Below are 20,452 nucleotides of genomic sequence, written 5' to 3'. Positions count from 1 at the left end.
TGTGCGTGTTTCATTGTCTGAGATGAGAATAAACTTCTTCCTTTACTGACACATGTAAACGAATCAAAAAAAACTTTATTCTCAACCTGAAACAACAAGTTCTTCTATCACTACAGAGCAGAGAGATGGGATATTTAAAGTCAGACATCACTGGCGGTTCAGACACACGTTTGTCTCAAACAGTTCATCTGTGACTCAGTGACCTTTCTGTAAAGTGATTTGATCACAGCGACGGTGTAACCAGAAATGACCTTTAAGTTCATTTCAAAAGGCTGGGAGAAGAACTGCTGATCTGAACCGAAATAATGACACCAGTTCTGGAGAAACTGGAGCTCCAGTAAGTTTATAAAAGTTCATTCAGAGGAGAGAACCTGGACTGGTCAAACTGGGAATCCAGGCCTGGGAGTGACTCAGGTCAGATGGAGGAGGATAGAGGAGTCAGATGATGATGATGATGATGATGATGATGATGATGATGATGATGATGATGGGTTTACAGTCCTGTTCCAGTAAACTGGGAGCAGTGGGTTTTTTGGGTCCAGCTCATGCTTTTTAGGAGAACCTTTGGTTCTCATTTCCTGTGGATGATGAATCTGTCTTAGTGGGACAAATGGAAAGAGAACCACAACCAGAGACCTGCTTTGCTCCAGTCTGCTGGATATTTTTAATTGCTGTGCAGCCATATAGTCAAATGATTACATAAAGAGATTTTAATCACTTTTAAACTGAAAATGTTCTGTTTTCTCCCACTTTTGTGTTGAATTCAGTCATTTGGAACAAAACTCGCTCAACAAACCAAAAGCTGCTGTTTTTGAAAAATGTTTTTTCTCTCATACTGACATAAATCAAAAAGTCAATAGACAGCCAACATGAAGTCCGGAGTCCGTCTGTGTTTGGCGACTCAGATAATCCCAAACTGAGCTGGGTGACCTTTGCCCCGCTCCGTCCTGAGAAGCCAAATGAGTGAGACGCCGATCTTCTCCGCGCTCGTCCGTGAAGCATTAGGGTTCATTAGGCACCGCTCAGCAGCCTGAGCGCCGGAGGAACACACACATCCAGTCAACCTAATGGCTTCTCCTTGTTTGTTATTCCTCCTCCGTCTTTGACTCCACACTGGGAGTAATCAGCTGCAGCGGGCGGGGAGGGCAGAGAGGGCTCCGGTTTGTCAAAGAGGCCTCTCAGAGAGGACTTTCCCTCTCACTGACTGAAACATCATTTCCTGCAGAAGCAGCACACTGCTGCTATTGAGACGTTCCCCCCTGCAACGTTTCCACTACAACCTTTTATATTTACTCCTGACCCGCGGACCTCAGGAGGAGCATGCACACCGTATCAGCTTGCAACGAGTCCAGGGTCCCTGCAGCCAGTCAGAGACACAGCGGAGGCTTTCAGCACTTCATTCCAACACAAACAGTCCCGGCGCTTTTAAAGCAGCTGCACAAGCCCACATTCTAAATAAAGACCCCACCGATCAGCAGCCTGCGCGACAGGATTTAACAGCAGCCCGGCCGTAAAGCACGCTACATTAAACCCACTTTTTCCTTTGCTTGTGCTGTAAGAAGAAAGGCCTGACGGTTCGCTGACGTTTTGAGGCCAAGCCAGGGATGAGACGGGAAGGGAAGAGGAGTCTGCTGAGGAAATAAAAAATACAATCCTGCCTGCCCTGACCAGATGCTAACTCTGATTCATCGAGGCGACGAGGCAGTCGCAAGAATACGAACAACCCGATGAGAAGCAAGAAATCCGAGGTCACGACCTCCATGCAACAGCAAACATTGGGATTACCTGCAGGTCGAAGAATTTGCTGTATCTTCGGTAGATGATGTGCGACGTGTTGTCAGAGTAGGTGACATTGATGACATACACCTGCCGAGAAAAGAGAGCAACAGCAGGAAGTTAGCGATTCACAGATTTAAAACAGGCACAACATTCATTTTGTTCTACTGGCATTCCCAAGATAAACATGGATCTCCAAACTTAGTATCACATCTAGAAGCGGGTCATTAAAGTCCATTTTATTTCTCATGTTTCAGATATGTCAACTCATTTTCTCCAGGGAAGATGGGGGAATTGCTTTTCTCTCGCAATGATGTACTGATAAATTGATTTGGCATAATTGAAAACTGTAAGCCTTTCATACGGTGGTCATCTTACTTTCTGGTATTACATACAGTAGCATGAATGCAGTTAAAGCAACAAATCTCCAGCTTCCAACCAAAGACATTTTCTGAGTGAAAAGATTTTATAAATGTCCCTGAAGCCACCAAAATGAGACAGATTCCAAACTGAAGCTGGATTCGTAAATAAACAATAAACTACAGTTAAAGTATTGCAGAGTCCTACTGATAAATGCACAGCCTGTTCAAACAGAAAACTCTAACCATGAAATATTATCGGTGGGATTTGTTTCCTCTTGGTTTGTATTATGGACTGATTTCTATGGCAATATGTCCTGCATTTCAAAATGCAGGGACCAAATATCTGTTAAATACTAAAAAGTGTTGCAATATTGATTCCATATTCAACTCTGCTGAGTTTGGTTGAATTTTTCATGATCCCAAAAATTGAACCCAAACTCAGCAGATTTCTGTATTTTGGCTGAAACTGGGACATGGTTCATGTCCTGCTTTGAAATGAATAAAACAGGAAAACAAAGAGTTCATGACTACTGACCCCAACTCTACTGAAAATTTAAAAACTACCCTCAACAACCAAGTCAACGATTGGAAGCCAACAATTTTAAGTGAACTCAACCCATTCTACCAAGAAATGTGGTCAAAAATCCAGCCAGAGAAATACCAAAGGATTTCCAAAAGACAGTTGTCAATCTAGATGTTTGACTTAACTAAATATTCATTTTTTTATATATAGATTTGAGTCTGTATGTATGATTTTGATCCTGTAACTCTTTCCAACATGTCCTAACATGTGGACAGAGATTTTATTTACATCACATCCTTGTAAATTCATAACCCCATATTGTTGAAGGCCGCTGCCTCCAGGGTGAAACATCACACTGACCCGCCGTCGCCGCTCAGCCTTGGCTGAAAAACTGCAGCAGCCCTGAGAGGCCTGATAAGATGAGATACAGTCCATTTATCTGTCAAGAGGAGGTAAGTGATGCCACCATCATCTCTATTCTAATAAAACATAGATAACCAAGGTAGTAGAGCCCAGGGCCAGGACACTTTCAGCAGAGGCATTAAGAGCAGGTGGGAGCTCACACTCTCACACTGGGATGTACGAAAACACTCAAGCTTTTACAGAACACTAAGCTGCAACTTTCTGCTGGAAAATTATTGGAATAAAAGGAAATCTGGTAACATAGTAATTGATATCTGCAAATGTTGAAATATGTCCGGGATCTAGATGGTTTTAGCTCTAATAATAGCTGTAGCTGCAGTGGGAACATTTGAAAAAGGTAACTTCAGCTGCTCATCAAATAAAAGCCAAGAAATAATGAGCCTAACTTGTCAAAGAAAGTGCAACAGCATAGCTGCAGTTTTAAGAAAGAGCATCTGAAATGAGCCTGACTGACAGAAAATTGGCTGATATGAGTAGATAATGATCTGCATGTAGCAGCACAGTCATTTACAGAAGAAATAACTGAAGAAGGAAGCGGTGACTTCTATAAATTAAAATCTGGAGTTCTGCACAGCCGCTTTGATGCCGACGGGGATCCTGAGAGCGATTCCAGAGCCGCTTATTAAACTGATGTTTAATTTAAAGCTGCTGCTATTTGATTACTGGTTAGAAAAACCCACAGCCAAACTGAAATACTGAAAATCCTTAATGGTTTGGTGATAATTCAGCAATTAGCAAAGATCCATAAAAAATAATAAAATGCCACAAGTAATGTGCTATGTACTCTGTTAAAAATTTCAATAAAGGGTAAATATATCCCTTAGATTAATAAAGTAAGATTTTGTTAAAATCTAGTTATTTTCTGAGCTCTGTAGTTTTTTTTTTTTTTTTACTAGAAAAATAATTTAAAGGAAAACAGGGCAAAGAACTTTGGCGTTTATTTGACTGAGTTTGCATTTTGACACCTTCCATGTTTTTTACTAATTCTGTATATTACAAATATTAGTCCTCAGTGATCATAGTATCTTTGTCTCACCGCACTGGAAAGATTTAAATTCAGCTTTTCTGCATCTTCCTCAAAATCTTTACTTCATAACAGACTGCAGACCCTGCATTCGGACATCCTGCTTATTTGTGCTGCCCAACAGTTACCTGGCAAATATAGGAATCACCATGAGAGTGACTGGGCTAACAGCTGGAAGGTTTGATGAATGAGCCAAGGTTTCCTCTGGACGTTTTTAGATCAAATACAGCTAAAGCATCAAGAATAAGCAAGATGATAATATTAATTTATTTGCTTTTCATAATAAAAACATCAGTCTGAGCAGATAACCTTCTCTTAAATAACATCCTCCCATCAGCTGAAGGGACTCCTGCTTCCTTTTCCAGCCGGCCGCCTCCGACTGACTGATTGCGCTCCATCACTTCATCCCTCTGTACCTGCCAACAGCCTCCTAAGCAAAGCGAGACGAATGAGATCAAGTGGAAGACCCTGACGTTGACGTAAGAAGGGCAACAGCCGGAAACAAAAGCGCTGCAGGTTAAAAAAAGGCCTGGTTGCTGTTGGATGGGGGTTTGAGCTGCTGCTGGCAACGAGCCACCGCAGCATGTTTCCCTGCAAGAACAACTCCTGGCATCCAGAAAGCTGTAATAGTCACATGCCACCGTCAGGCTGGTTCTGAGCGCGGCGAGGCGTCACCGCAGCGATTACTGCCATCGATTATCACCGTGGAAGTGTGCTACTGGGGTAATAATCTCATGAACAGCCTCAGGAAACAAAGACAATACATTTCTTTGTGGCGTCTGTATATTAACAAGGTGAGGCTCTTTTTACAGACATAATAACAAAACCACTTATGAGGAGGCGTCTGCAGACTCGGAGCTTCAGATTCTTCAGAGAGGAAGTTTGGAAAGGAGGTTAGTTTATTTAGCATCCTGCTGACAACAGGGTAAGGCAGTCAGTTTTATCATGAAATCACAAACTTTACATACCACAAACCCCTCTGTCAGGCAAACATACCCACAGGTTGATACTGCCACCACCGTGCTACATTCAGTACACAGTGCAGAGTTCAGTCTTTGTGAGGATTTAGTTGCTTTTTTTGGCAGAACTGATAGAGTTTCCAGCAGACATTGAACATTTTATTTTCTTTCACTGAGAGACAACATTCAACATGTCATTAACTTTCTGAAAGGAGAGAGGCATGGTACCAGGTTGTAATAAAAGAAAAGAAAAATGCTTTTTCCACCTGCAGTAACTGGACAGGTCAATGGTAATCAATTATAGTTTAAAAGATTATGAATAGATTAATTAATTACATTATGATCAATAAATTATCAATCCCATCTACCTAAAGCCAAACAAACAAATCAAACACTTTGGAAAAATATTGTTTTATCTCCTGCAGTAAAAAGTACAATCTGCTCAGTTAATCGGCATTTCTTTCCAAATGTGTTGGAATTAGTTCATGTTATAATCTTACTAAAACTATTACAATGAGTTGGAGCAACTAAAGCGAAGGTGATTTTTAACTCCTGCAATTTGGGCTCATGTCATTTTATCTGATCTCAAAGTAACAGAACATATTAAAGAAGGAGCAGCAAAATTATGAGTTTTATAAAATGAACAGATGTTTACAGCAGCATCAGATTTAAAAAAGAAAAAAAAACATTTGGAAAAAATACGAGTGATGATTTTGTGAAGATTTCCAGTGAATTTTTGAGATTATATATTGATTCATGAGGCTTTGAAACTGTTGCATTTTAAGGACTTTTGACATAATTTTAATGGTTAAGGTCGGATCCAAAGTAGGTAAATTCATCTATATTCAAAGCTGCTGTAATACATAAACCACATATTTTCGAGGATGCTGGTCAGGCCGTTTGCAAGGCTGTTCCAGATGCCTGGCGTACAGCTGCAAAACTTTCATTTTAGAAATGGTCCTTAGATAATTCTCCCACTCTGAAAAAAGTTCAGACCAAATAAATCAGTGGCAGCCCAGTAATAAATGTGAAGCTGATGCCCATAAACGGGTTTAATTCCCATCAGATGCTCAGATGAAGCGCTAGAGACGTCTGGAAGATCTGGACCCGCAGCGAAAATCCAAACTCCAGCAGCAGATGGGCATGTGATGGCAACCGCAGTGGAAAACAGAACCGCCAGCCATCATGCTCGGGCTGGCCCGGCCCAAAATATCAAGCTCTGCCCTGCTGCCCTGCCAGACCCAGAAATAAACTCAGCCCACTTCACACGGGCCGTAAATTTTGCCTGGGCTCTGCTGCTCGCAATTCATCCTGCACTAAATATCAAGAACTGATTTTTATTTTTATTGCGTGTTGCATATTTAGCAGGAAGCAGATCTGAACAGGGGCCAAGTTGTGAGCACCAAGTGCAGATAAAATGCACAGAACTCAATGAAGAAATGACTCAGTTCATCCGTCTGGCGGAAATATCCATATGACAAAACCTAACAGAGAATTCAAAACTACTTTTCCTTCCAGAGACGTTTTAACTGCACAGATTCTGAGTCAAAGAGTTAGAGATGTCTTTTATTAATATCTTTTTGTGTGTTAAAATGCTGCGCTTTGAAGCTTATCAAAATCTATCAAACCATTAAAAGAAACACTTGATGACAGACAGTGAAGATTTCAAGTTAAATTTCTCTTTAAAGGCATCGAAATAAGCGACTTATAAACAGGAAAAACACAAATGAAGAAAACAGAATCCAAAGAAACGCTCCAGGGTCTGGTATGTCCCAGATAGGAAACCGAAAGAAGAAAAAAATCAAAACTTCATGCATCTGCTTCCCACTGAGGAAGTTGTACTTGAAAACAAAAGTCCCTTTCATGATCAGACACAAAGAGAGAAACATGAATACTTATGACAGAACAAATTGGACCTCTGATTGTTTCATTACGCTCCTCTAAAACCACCATTAATATTCATCTCACATGTAAATCTCAGCTTGTTTCCTGATAGTAAAGCAGCTCCGGACATCAGATCCAGAAATACCAGAGTTAGACTCTGAAACGGCTGAAAAACTTACAGTTTCAGGGGAGAGCCAGCATCCAGCCTCGCAGATGTCCGGAGAAGAAGGCAAAGAGCTCAGAGCTTTGGTGGGGCCCAGAATGTGGGCCCAGCCACTAAATGCAGCCAACCCCGCCTAAACTGCTATATTTGAAGTAACCTATAAAAACAGACCCAAAGCTTGCTTCCAGACGCCCTCAGCGCAAATCATCTGACTACAAAAGTCAGGTTGGAAAAGATTTTCTTTGGATCAAGTCATGTCTTTCCACCCTGAACCATTACTGGGCTAAATATACTCCAATGTGTAATAGACTCATTTGTTGTTTCAGCTCTGCTGAAGAGTTTAGCAAGGCAATAAAATACAATAAAGTTTCACAGATTGGTTTGAGCTTTGATGCACTTTCCCAGAAACTGAACAGGAAACATGTTTGAAACCAACATGGCTGTTCAGAACTGAACCGCCTGGTTTTAAGATTTGTTCTCCCTGTGCAAGCAGGAGTTTTCTCTGGTTACTCCAGTTTACTCTCACAGCCCAATAAGACCAAAGACTGGCCACCAAGTAAATGAAAAGCTTTGATTTTTCAGCACAAATAAGCTGCAAAAAGCAGATTATGAACCATAATATGCATATTGTGTCTTTCTTTAGATAACTTACAGATGTTGCAGGGCTGTTGTCTCTCGTGTCATAAATTCAGCAGCAAGCAGTTTTTTCAACCTGTTTTGTTGTTGTTGTTGTTTTCTTGTCTTTTTTTCAAAATACAGAATAAAGTGTTAAAATGTTCCCTTATTATTCTTGTCATGAAACCAAACTGGAGCCAGCAGGTCAGGCCACACATGATGCCCACACACACGCTTCATCTCTCATCTTCACCACTTCAGGGTGACGTAATCAACTGAAGCCATGATAAAATGCTCCAACATGTGTTTTAAACCAGCAGAGGCACAAGTTACAGTGTGAAACCTCAGCAAGACACAAATAAAATCCTTCAACAAACTCACACATCCCAACAGTTAGGGCTGGGCATCTGAAGAAAGGCTCCCTTTTCACCAGGATTTCACTCTGCGTCGGCTGCAGACCAATAAATATTTGAGTGTGCAACAGCTCTCTACAGAGATGTTTTATGGAGCCAAATAACAACAGACTCCTGCAGCGTGAGCCTTTGTTGCAGCGCAGGAGCCGGTGGAAATGAAATGTTGTGGGACTGGGACTTGTCGGAAAAACAGAAGCTTATAGTAAACATGGCCGTGTCCAATCTCACTTTTTCTGTTGTCATCCTTTTCCCCTGAACACACACACACACACAAACCTGGAAGAGAGTGAGTGTGTGACACATGTTTGCAGCTCTGCTGCCCAGTTTTCCCTACAGTCTGACGACCCCAGATCCTGAATCTTATCCTTCCAGCCTCTCCTCTCTTTCTCTCTCTCTCTCTTTCTCAGAAGCATAAGCATTTCCAGCTGGTTTCACAAACATTACAAATGGGAATCAGTGGTTGCCACAGATTGTGTCCTTCTCTCGTTTCCCCTGCCTCCCTCTTTTCTTCTCACAGTAACAAGCCACGTCTCCAGAGACCGGGTAGCAAAGGAAACTAGGCCAGAGTCTGATCTGCTGGGACTTACAAGCCCAAAACACACTCTGAGAAGATACTCTAAACCCAAACGCTACATGTACTACAACATCCTAACTGCTGTACACGAGTCATATACATGTGAGACATAAACACTGAAAGCAACAGCAGAGTTACAATTAGGATTTGATTCATTTGAACTGGATTGGATTCTGTATGTTTGTTAAAAATGTTATAGTTTTGTTTTTAATTGGACCTTCAATAAATAAAGGGAACTGAAACCCAAACAGAACCTCACAAAACATCTGGACATAAACGGAGATTTAAACACACAAGTGAGCACTTGCTTATTTAAAGTAGTTGGTTGCACTGGATTTTATTTAGGGGTGACAGAGTAAAATGAACTTATTATATATGGGTGGCTCATTTTAAGCTCTGTAATAAATATATAAAACCATGTATCATTTTCCTTTCACTTGGCATTTCTGAACTGCTTTGTGTTTGTCTGTAATATGAGACCTAAAAACTGATATTTTCATTACAAAATGTAAAAATGTCCAATATAAATAACTGTATTCAGCTTGAATTAGTGTTGTTTTGGTTCATAATGTAATAATAAAGCACAAGCTAAAGCTTACTGCACTCCTTCTAAGTAACAAAATAACTGAAAGTCAGACAGATTTACGCTAAAGGACAGATTATAAGAAAACCTGTTTTTAATTCAAATAATGCACCATGGCAGCTCAAACGTTGCAAAGAGGAATTATTCAAACATTTATCAAGACCAAGATAATTGTCTCTTCTTGCTAGCAGCTTTGAGCTAAACAAAGATGGCTGCCACATGCTGTGTCTTAGTTTCTTCCTTTAATAACCACACAGATAGACGTGTCACAGTTTTACCACATGCTGAATAAACGAGTCAATCGACAGCAAGTTCTAGTTTCATCAATGGAAAGTTTCCTGCTTATAAAGCTGTCATACTTGATGACAACAGAATTAGACAAACACTGGCACACTTCAGGGAAGAAGAAAAAAAATAATACATATTGTTTTTATAGTCTTATAGAAAAATATGAAAATATTAAGAACTAAAACCACCACTGAATCAATTCATCCATTAAATAACAAAAGACTAGATCCACTTATTTATCAGCTATTATGAAAATATTTTCCAAACATTAAGCAGCACCGATGCTTCAACTAGAGCAGACGACGTTTTTTTACATGAATGCAGATCAAATTTGTAGAAGAAACAATGGATTTATTCAGATTAGTGTGAGTGGAAATAGTCATTAGTATGTATAAAATGTTTTACTTTAAGCCAAGCTTACTGCCATCAATAAATATCAAGCTTTTAAGAAGTTAAGCGTTAATGGCAGCAGCAGCGTCTTTAGTGACTTCATCTAGAAACTTTCAGAGTTTTCACATTTATAGGATTTATCGGAGCACACCCAGTTTGTGCAACAAAAAGTTGGTTTTTCACTCAAGGTTAATTTTATAGCAGCCAATGCCTACAAGCTCATAAATAACTAAGGCTTAGGTAATTTTATCTTATCTTTTTAAGTCATAGGAATTTTCATAAAAATATGTCCATGTAAAATTTAACAAATTATTACTGTTTCTAACAAGGCAAATCTGAACCTGCTTCATGTTGTGCACTAGTTTGTGCCTCCATCCCAACAGACTGTACAGAAATAAAGAATTATTTAGGACAATGTCTCCATTTCTCTGGGAAAAAACACAATGGCAGCAGCTTTCAGATGTTCCTGTGCTTGAAAAGCTCGTGCTCAGGACATTACGCTCTTATCAGGGACAAGCAGACGTGTATTCTCTTATAATTACTTCACCGCATTTACTTTGCACAAATGTGTACAGTGCAGTAATAAGACAAAAGAAATGCATAAACACGCAGTTTAGCTGTCCCCTAGCTATATGAGAACTGACAGACAGGAAGAAAATGCTTATTGTGTCCCATCGCTCTGACAAGGAGCGAAGCAGAAGTTAGAGAGCAGGAAAAGAACCTCTCCAGTTTTATTTAAACAATTTATTTGATACTTGCATCATTTCACAGTTTATTCATTCATCCATCCGTTTGTCCATCCAGTCCCATTCTGTTTGTGAATAATGTTTTCTGTGTGTTTTTTCCAGCTTCATTTGCCGCCGCTGACCATATTTTGCAGGATTACAGCAACATCACTTCATTAAGAAAGGAAAGGAAAAGAATCCAGGTGCTAAAGTGACCCAACCACAATCCAGACCTCAAACTTCCTGAAAACATTTCAACTGGAAGAATACAACAAACAACATTCTGAACTGATAAGTTGGAAAAAAGTCAAACTTTTCATTCACATTCAGCAAACAAATCTCAGAATCAGAATAACTTCACTGAACTCAGTCTGTCCTTTCTTTAAAAACATCGGCAACACATCATCAGCTTTCATTTGAAAAATAAAACTGGGATATGATGTATAATATGTTTGTAACAGGGAACAAGCTGATCTCCAGCATGCAGAGCAGAACAAGAGTGCTAATTGTGTCCACATATCATTATGCCTGAGGGTCTGCAGTCCTGTAATTGAGTATTAGGGAGATTGTGTTCCTTTCATTGTGGTCATTTATTATGACTTGTTTATGAGGCTGAAACAGGATCTGAACTGGAGCCTTGAAGCACAGAGCCTCAACACACACGCTTCAACAAGCCTGCTATTGATGAGTGGACGGGGTGAGGGGTCGGGTGGGGGTGGCTGGTTCAGGAAGGCAATAACAATCACTGGAGCCCGTCATCAGGTCTCAGTAGGTGAAAGTGACCTACATTCTCACAGAACGACAGAAACCGTGAAAGGGAGATGGAGAAATAGTCAGAAAGCACTTAAGATTTTCCAGAACAGAATCTCTTAAAAGGCTAAGATAATAATAATGAGAAAAACATGAACTTAAATAAACAAAGAGCAACTAACAACCAAATCAACTTGTATTTGCTGATAAACTGTATTGATAGGATATTCAGGACTTAATCTTTTTCATTAGAGAGGTCTAGAAAGTAGAAAACTTAGCAACAGCCTCACGTTCCCTCTCCGCTCAGCCCCACACCTGGCCATGCCCCACACCTGGCCACGCCCCTCTGTGTATCTTGGCTCCACCCACTTTACTGAAAGCCTTCAACATCTGTCAAGTTTGGTTATGCTTTCATAGGGGGGTTAATTGCACTTTGAGCAATGCTGTGATTCTTATTATGTCTTATTTTAAAGTAGGCAGTAAATACCAAGTATATCCTGGTTTTCATAACTATTTCATTATTTAGTTTCTGCAAAAACATTTAGTAAAAAGCTGCAACACTGAAGTTTTTTCCCATTTCACCATGATTTGACAGTCTGATCATGTTATTTTGTGTGTACCTGTGGGCAGCCAGTTTCTCCTAAGTATTTGTTTGTCTTGGGTTTTCTTGTCCAGTTGATGCTCTTCCACCACAGCTGATAAAAAGCTTTGGATTTCTAGTCTGATCACTGAATTATCGACTTGCAGCTCCTCATCTCAATAATCATATGGTGACAGATGGGTTGAGATGCTGTTGGACCAATGAACCAATCAACAAATGCAGTTTAGTGCCAATCAAATCGTTTGATTCTTTCTGCACAAATGTATTAGGGTGTGTAAAAGTGAGGGATAGCCCCATTTCTGGTTTTTCAATTGTCCTACATTTTCTGTCGGAGACTGATCAGGAAGCAGGAAGGCCAGGCCTTCCACTCGGGATGATGAGCTTTAATCAGTTCCAGATGCTTTGAGGAGAGGAAATCCAAACCGCCCAGATCTGTCTTGTGTTCTCTCTTCAGCTTTGTTCCATATTCCAAAAAAAGTTGCTCCTGATGAGTTTTTCCCAGGTTGCATAGGTCAGATTGTTTTTCCCATCAGTGTTTCTTCAGGTTTTGTTTTATTCCATTCCTTCTGCAAACCTGCCCTCAGGTGTCCAGCAACATGGGGGTGTCACTTCACTTTTAGTTTTTAAATTCTCCACATTCTTCACTGGAGGCAGTTCAGGGCTGCAGTAGAATAATCCTCCTCTCCTCTTCCTCAGCTGTGGCTTTGGAAAATGGTTTTTCCATTGACTTGCTGGAAAATGCATAGATCTGGTCTTGAAGGCAGATCATGTTGCTCTAAAATCTCTGCTGGACTTTTCTGCATTATTGCTGCTCTCAAATAAGTGGAAATGATGACGCAACCTGTTCAATCACAGAGTCTGGCTGCAGTTTCTTCCAACAAAGACCTGGATCCATCTCACAGAAATTCATGTCTTCACTGTATTGCACAGCTTCATAAAAGTTTTGGAAAGTCATCCTTATCCATGAGGTTCTAGTAGCTGCAGATGAATGAACGTTGCACTTTGAAGAACATTTTGATTTTGTCTGGTTTGTGTTACAGACCTCGTTATACGCTTGGCTTCGTCTGGAGGATCTGGTCACCCAGCTATTGTTTTCTTTAGGTGTGGACTTTGAAATGATTGACTCTGATTTTAACCAATCGCTAATGTTTGGCCATGACATGTCTAATGCACCAGCTCGATCGTAAAGGAAGCTACGCTACAAATCTAAATGTAAATTGTGTGCCCTATCAGGAGCCATTTCCCGATGCAAAGACAGAGAAATGCGGCACTGAACAATGTCTGAAACATTCCTCTTGCTCCGACTTAAAATACTCAATATTTAAAACCATGGCCAACACAAACTGAACACAAACATAACACAAACTGTTCATTTACTCCGCTGCAATTGCCAAACTACAACCAGAAGCCAGACTACAATTCTGAAACAGCCAGAAAGTTAGCATCATCATTCACCACAACTTGTTTTGTTCTCTGGCTGGTTCGGCTGAAGTTCATCCTGAGAAATGCATCTCAATGGGAGAAATCCCAGAAAGAGCATTGAAGGGACATTATGGTCAGGCTAGTCTAAAAAAAATTCAAGAACAGATGAGAAACAAAGTCTCTCATCTATTAGTCACAAAATCTATTTATATAAATCTATTTATATCAGGAGGAATTCAAAATATCATCTAAAGACCCATGGGCTTCACTTATTTCTGTCAACATTAGTGTTCAATATTCATCAACTAAATACTGGGCAAAATTTGCATCTATTAGGACCAAAACCACTGCAGAAAAAGAAAATATAAGGGAACGTCTTTCATTTTGCAAAAAGAAAGAACAAACATCCAGATGATTCCCTGAGAGCTTTAAGAAGATATTTGAAGGACCGACAAAACAAAGACAAAACCTTTTGGAAGATGTTCTCCTGGTTACTTCTGGTAAAATGAACACAGCATCATACTGATAGTCAAGCACGGTAGAGGAAGTATGGTGATCTTTGAATCCTCTGGATTTTTTTCTCTGATCACTGGTGCACCTTCTGTCGTCATTAAAACCCTGCAGGGAGTGAAACACGGTACATTTTTCACCCTCAGGACACCTTGATATTGGTGTCCTTGGTAACCCATGTGTAAAAAAAGTGATGCTGTGGGCTCCTGAGAATACACAGGAATCTCCACAGCAACCATTCAGACAACGTAACTGAGCAGGTTCTGGTCTGTATCCAGGCTCCATCCTGCTTTACACTAATTGGACACCAACCAGTAAGGAACTTTCAACATGGCTTCCCAACAGCGGAAAGTGGGAGGATGTTTGGACGCTAGGTGGCACCCTTCAGATTTCTTCTAAAATGTTCTAGTTTAGTTAGATGTTTCGAGATATTTAGCTTGAAGTCGTTTCAAAAACAAACAATTCAGACCTGATAAGTGAGTAAAGAAGCGGAGAGCCCTTCAGCAGTTTCAGTGGTGATGGAGATAATGAGCTGCAGCCATGACAGGACTCAGGTAGGAGTTCACCTGTCAGCTGGAGCAGCAGAGGCTTCATCTGCTCAGTGTCTGGCTGCTTTCTTATTTATGAGCAGGTGTGGAGCCGCATCACATCCTGGCCTGCTGCCTCATCTCCCCTCAGCTGCGGACTAAATGGTGCGTTTAGGTGCCACGCTGCGCCCGCGGACAGGCCAGAGACCAATCCCGACGCCTCGTATCCAACTGGACCAGAATGTTAATATTACTGGGAGATGAGGAGAACTCACGTAGTGCTTGGACGGATTCCGCCTCTTCTCCACGTCCACAACTTTCACGTCCAGCACCGTCCGGAACTGCATCTTGATCCTGCACAGGCTTTGCATTAAAACGCTCCGGATGGATCTGCTTCCTCCTTAGAATAAAAATAAATAAATCACAACATTCCTCGGTCCAACCCGGCAGCTTCCCGACGCAACGGCAGGAAATCTGATTGAAACTTATCAATAGTCCGATAGATCAGGTCTCTCAGACAGTCTGGGCTGCTGGTGGGAGCGCAGAGGGAAAGCTGTCACCTTAAAAGCAGGAAGAACCGAGAGGAGCGCTCCTTTGTGTCTGCAGCGTCGCTCAGAAAAAAACCTCCGGCTGCAGACCTGGATCCTCAGCGGCGGACCCGGCTCCCAGCAGCGGGGACGACGGTTTGATCCCGGGAAGAAAACCCCACTCAGAGAGACACTGATTGTGACCGGGCTGCTGCGTAATCCTGACTCATTCATTCGTCTTCCTTTTGGGCCCCAGAAGTTCTTCTGTCAGCGTCAGAGAGCCCGAAACAGCCTGATCCAAACATCCAGACCGACCCGCAGCGACGCGACGCGCCCGGGAGGCAGCTGCATGTTACCGGCTGTTACGCTGGAAGCCGCGCTGTCTGACCGCCGAGCTCTCAGTCAGCTGCAGCTTTCTGGCCGGAGACACGAACCACTGGAACTGAATACAGATGTTTCACAGGCGACCAATCAGAGGCGGCCGCTCTGCGTGGAGGAGACAACTGACGACCCAACACTGACCCCCAGCGGACGAAAGATGCAGGTTCAGGTCGACAATCCATTAATGGATTATCTTTTATTTGTATATATTTGTAAAAATTTGAAAACAAAATATATTTAAGAAAAATATAAAATGTTCAGTTTAGAAAAACAAAAGTCCTCTGTTTTTTTATTTTGAAATTCTTGATCTACATGGCAAACTCTACATTCATAAGTGGAAAAACCTGAATACCGACACCTAACCAAAATAATGGCATCAGTCATTCTTGATCAAAAATTATTTGGGCAAAAAAAACATTGCAATGTCAGGCCCCTTTACATTTGAATGAAAAACTGGCTCAACACTCTGCAGACACTGGTAATAACACTTTATGGGATAAATGAGATATTTTTAATAACTGAATATTTATAAACCTCAAGAGTTATAAAAGAAAATCCAAAATTCCTCCACCATGATGTGAGGAGGAGTTAATGTCAGACAGCGAATAACCACTGGGAGAGACGGCGGCTGCAGGTGGTTCATCAAGCTGCCGGCGCATCGGGTTGATGCTAGCGACAATAAGCTTCTATGTTCCTGTCTTTTCCCTGTGACAGCTTAAAAAAGAGGGAACAGATGGACGAGAGGAGGAAGAGGATGGGTGCCTCTGAGATAGATTTGTGTTTCTTGGCAGCTTTTTTTATTTTCCAAAAGAGACGTGAGAATTAAATAACCATTCTAAAAAAAAGGCTGCTCATACTGCTGATAGTTCCAAAGAAATGGGGCTCAACAGAAACCCAGGAGAGTTTTTCAGTCTCAGGCCATCAGAACAAGCTGATCCTGCCATCTGTTTATCCTTTATTTATCTTTAAACCATCTAAACCAGTCATGATGAACCGAGGAGTGCTGATGACACGTTGAGTTTGAGTTCCAGGCCGCGGCTGTCAGAAGGCGATGTAGTGGCTGTCACTGGTGCTGACGATTTCGCTGTCACACTCCAGCGTCTGCAGGACGAGCTCCAGGGCCGCCTTGCTCACATTGAGGCTGTAGCGCTGCCTGACCGCCGACAGGATGTGCAGGACGTGGCAGCCCCTCTCTGCATCTGTGTGCACAGAGACAGGACGGCTGACACACACCAACACACACAGAACCAACAAAACGTCCAGTAAAACCAGCAAATAGAAGAATTTAATCAAGAACAGGTTGAAGTCTACTCACACTTTTCTCTCTTTGAATCCTCCCTGATGATATCTTTCACCGCTATGAGCAGATCTTTGTCTTGTATGGTCACCTGGTGAGGAGAAAACTCTTCAAGCATCCAGGAAACAGTAACCCGACTGAAGGACCGGTTCCACTGCGTTCTTACGTGATACACTTCATCCTGGGACTTGACCTTGCGGTACACGGTGCCTTCGTCCTGCAGGACCTGCAGAACCTCCTTTAGGAGCTGGGTGAGCTGCTGGTAGCCAGACGGACCAGCAACAGCCTCCTGCACACAGATACTGATGCTTATGGTGCTTAAGGCTGAATATAACAATCATTTAAGAGGAATTGATTCTGCAGATCAGATGATTGATCAAATATTTAGGCAGAAATGAATTAGCAAAAATATTAAAGAAACTTTAGTTTTTAATATTATAATTATTTAAAGAGACGGAAGAGGATTATGGTTTCTGAAAAAGAAAAAGTTCTGACTTTTTTCCCCCAGATTACTGATGTTAATCTTGGAATTCTGACCTTTTTCAACTTTGACCTTAGAATTTTGACTTTAATCTCAGGATTCTATTTTTTCTTCCCAGATTCTAATTTTAGTCCCAGAATTTTGACTTTAATCTCAAAACTGTGACTTTAATTTCAAGATTTTGACTTTTTTTTCAGATTTCTGACTTTAATCACCTAAATCTGGCTTCTTCTTCCAGAAGGTTAGTTCCTCTCACATCACTGTCATTAAAGCGTTTTGCTCCCAGACGCCCATCGACCCTAAAGTCAGAAATCTTTTTTTATCAGTAGCCCTAATTTTCTTTGATAAAGACCAAGACTTATACTTACACATTTTTAGAGTTATTCTGTCTATGTAGTAAACGATGCTCGAGACGGAACCAATTCCCTTTCCGGTCTTCCTCACCTGCTCTGCAGACCGAGTTTTTAGCCGGCTGGAGATCAGAGGCTCCAGCAGATCCTGGACGTCGTACGGTCTGAACTTTGCCACCAACTTCTGCTTCAGAAGTCTTTAATGATGTTTGTCGCTTTGCTAAGGGAAGTTTTCTTCAGAGTCTCTGCAAGCAATAAAATGTTTTCAGGTTTACAGGAGAACAAACTAAAGGAAGAATATCAGTTTTTGTGAATAATTTGCTGATGGCCACCCACTGCCCCTCCCACAGTATCATGTTCAGAGGTTTTGTAATCTAGATATCTTCAGGGTTCTGAGATTGTCCTAATCTGCTCTCAGAGACGGATCTCCGTACCCTGCTGCGTTGAGCTGGAAGCGCTTGTCGTAAAACAGCCTGTAGAGCTGAGGGACCTCCATCATCCAGGCTATCTGGGCCGCCATCATTGGGTCATCCACCTTATCTGCCAAAACATGCAGACACAAGCATGCTGAACATACTGTACACTCCTCAAGCGAAATCAAATGTCATTCGTTTACATCAAAAACCTTTGCAGCTCTTCTGGAAAACACACACAGATTAAGCCAACACAGAGATCATTGTTAAAAGTGGAAAGGTGGTTTCCAATCAGAAGAAGGAACAGAAGAGATACTCCATATTCCAGCTGCATCTGAAAACCAGCAGGATTTGTTCTTTGTTGGCAAATTATTATCAGCAAAATAAATGGATCTTTCTGCAATAAAGGGCTTCAAATAAGATGTTTTCACCTCTGTGTGTAAATGACCTGCTGTTAAAAACTGACAGCGATAAAAGAAAATGAGAGGCAGCCATGTTGGATTTTGAGTCGGATGCTAGAGAAGGACTTCAATTAATTTCAAACACAATGTATTTATCCCAGAGGAAAATTAATTGTTATAATTTGTGTTCAAAAAGAGTCGCTGGGGATGGTGATCCTGTAGGCAAGACAGATCTCTGGTAGCAGTCAGTGTGGCAACACTGAAGAGGCTTCTGACTGAAGATTATTGCTGTATGAGTCACATGATTTATGGTCTTTGATTAAACTTTTTATTCAATTGTGCATTTAAATATTTAATGAGTGGAGATTATGTGAGGTGATATTTAATTTTAATTAAATGAAACAAATATTTTAAAAGCATGTTTGGCCTAAAGAGTGTTCTCACAGTAGGTGGAAGCCGTGATTTCTCTCTGTTGCCTCGACGTCTTCACAGGCCCTCGAACCCGGATCAGCTCTCCGATCTCCAGGTGGCAGCGTTTGCGTTGTTTCTGTCGGAGTTTTCTAAGCTCTGCGACCAGATCGAACTCGCCTTCAGCTGCATCACTGTGTTTCATCCCAGCTTACGTAAAATAAACAAAAACAATTTCTGTAAATTTTAATAAAAATATGTGTTTTTAGGACGAATCTCTAAATTAAAGTGGTTAAAATTTGAGTGTCAATATTTTTGATATTCAGACTCACTGAGACCTACATTTACTGGGATCCTCTTCTTCTTTCAATAAATTACTTTTCCAGCACAGACAGTTTATAACTCCAGTACCATCATCCACTATCCAGACAATGACAGAATAGCAGCATTAGCTGAGAGAATATGCTACAAATATATGACTGGAAAATATTAAGATGTTTTAAACACAAATATTGTGATAATCCACAATGAGATCATCAGTACCTCCATAACAGAAGAAGTCGTCTCTCTCCCTTTTGTAAACCACTGTCCCAAGAACGTCCACTTTGTAGATGGGATGTAAGTTGTAAATAAATGCCTACAGACAGTAAACAGAAACTAAATTCACTCGTTTACAGATAATTAAATCAAGGTTATTCAGTCTGAATGCGATCATCAAGAATTTCCTCAAAACAAACCGCAGCTGCCATGCAAGCTGTTGTTACCTGGAACCTGTATGGACTCTGTCATCTGCAAGATGTCCCTGACAAACAGCCGAGCGAAGGCGGAGAAGATGGGGTCCATTCCCCACAGCATGGACGGCGGCTCCTCGGCGGGATCCATCGCAGCTGCCTGCATTTCATCCTGGAAACAAAACCAGATGTTTTCCTAAATCCCCCTTTTCTTTCTTCTGTTGCTGCAAGTTCAGTTGGCGTCTCACTAGCAAGCTAGCGCTCACGAAAAGTCACGTGTGTAGTTCCCCAGCAGGAACGGTACGTGTCCGCCATATTGTGAGTGGCACATTCGAACCCAGGACGATCCATGTTGGAAACGTTTCATCTGATTCTGATGGAACGTTTTACATTTTAAATGATACCTCCTGATGCATTTTGGGGATCAAAATGTAACTCAAAAAAAAAACCCGTGCTTAAAATAAAGTCTTACGACTTCCTCTGAAAAGGCACCAAACTGAAGCTTAGATTAATAAAAATAGTCAGTTGTCAGTTTTCTATATGTTAACTACTTACTTATATGATAACGGAAGTTGTACACTGTTATTGCTGATAGAAAAGTAATATGTAAGGTATAGGTTGTGAAACTCACGATGTTCACTATTTATTCAATAGACAACTGATATAAATGTTATTTTGATAATTAAGCTTAATAAATGTTTTTTTCTTAATAATTAGTCATTAATACTAATGCATATCTAATAAGAATAAATTGGAGTAATGTATAATTGTCATATACTAAAACAAGCATCCAAAACCGACTTCTAAGTGCTTTCTTGTTCATTCTTTATGAATTATACTTCTCATATTATGCTTAGATTCTAATTTATTTATTTTTTTACTTTGATAGAGAAGATGATTCCATATAAGTAAAATATTTGCATAATTAAGTTTTTGATTTTAGACTCTATG

The 20,452-nt window shown here is 40.9% G+C and overlaps 2 protein-coding genes across 2 annotated transcripts in view; both read right to left on the bottom strand.

The window, feature by feature from the left end:
* Positions 1–15,558, bottom strand: part of LOC129351055 (SH3 and PX domain-containing protein 2A-like) — an 84,533-nt gene extending 68,975 nt beyond the window's left edge. The window contains 2 exon segments of the mRNA XM_055019829.1: positions 1,786–1,866; positions 14,788–15,558. Of these exon segments, the coding sequence (XP_054875804.1) occupies positions 1,786–1,866; positions 14,788–14,883 (177 nt within the window). The 5' untranslated portion in view covers positions 14,884–15,558.
* Positions 15,559–15,681: 123 nt separating this feature from the next.
* On the bottom strand, positions 15,682–19,797 carry LOC129351054 (CST complex subunit STN1-like). The gene is given in 11 exon segments (XM_055019828.1): positions 15,682–16,619; positions 16,736–16,808; positions 16,884–17,006; positions 17,643–17,740; positions 17,743–17,779; positions 17,781–17,793; positions 17,983–18,088; positions 18,807–18,980; positions 19,113–19,190; positions 19,314–19,408; positions 19,534–19,797. Coding segments are annotated over 11 exon segments (1,089 nt in total). The 5' UTR covers positions 19,668–19,797; the 3' UTR covers positions 15,682–16,461.
* Positions 19,798–20,452: the final 655 nt, after the last annotated feature.

The sequence above is a fragment of the Poeciliopsis prolifica genome, unplaced genomic scaffold, assembly GCF_027474105.1.
Source record: "Poeciliopsis prolifica strain line A6 unplaced genomic scaffold, Auburn_PproV2 SCAFFOLD064, whole genome shotgun sequence".
In the NCBI taxonomy this organism is placed as follows: Eukaryota; Metazoa; Chordata; class Actinopteri; order Cyprinodontiformes; family Poeciliidae; genus Poeciliopsis; species Poeciliopsis prolifica.
The sequence above is the reverse complement of the archived record's forward strand: the minus strand, read 5'-3'. Positions and strand labels throughout refer to the sequence as shown.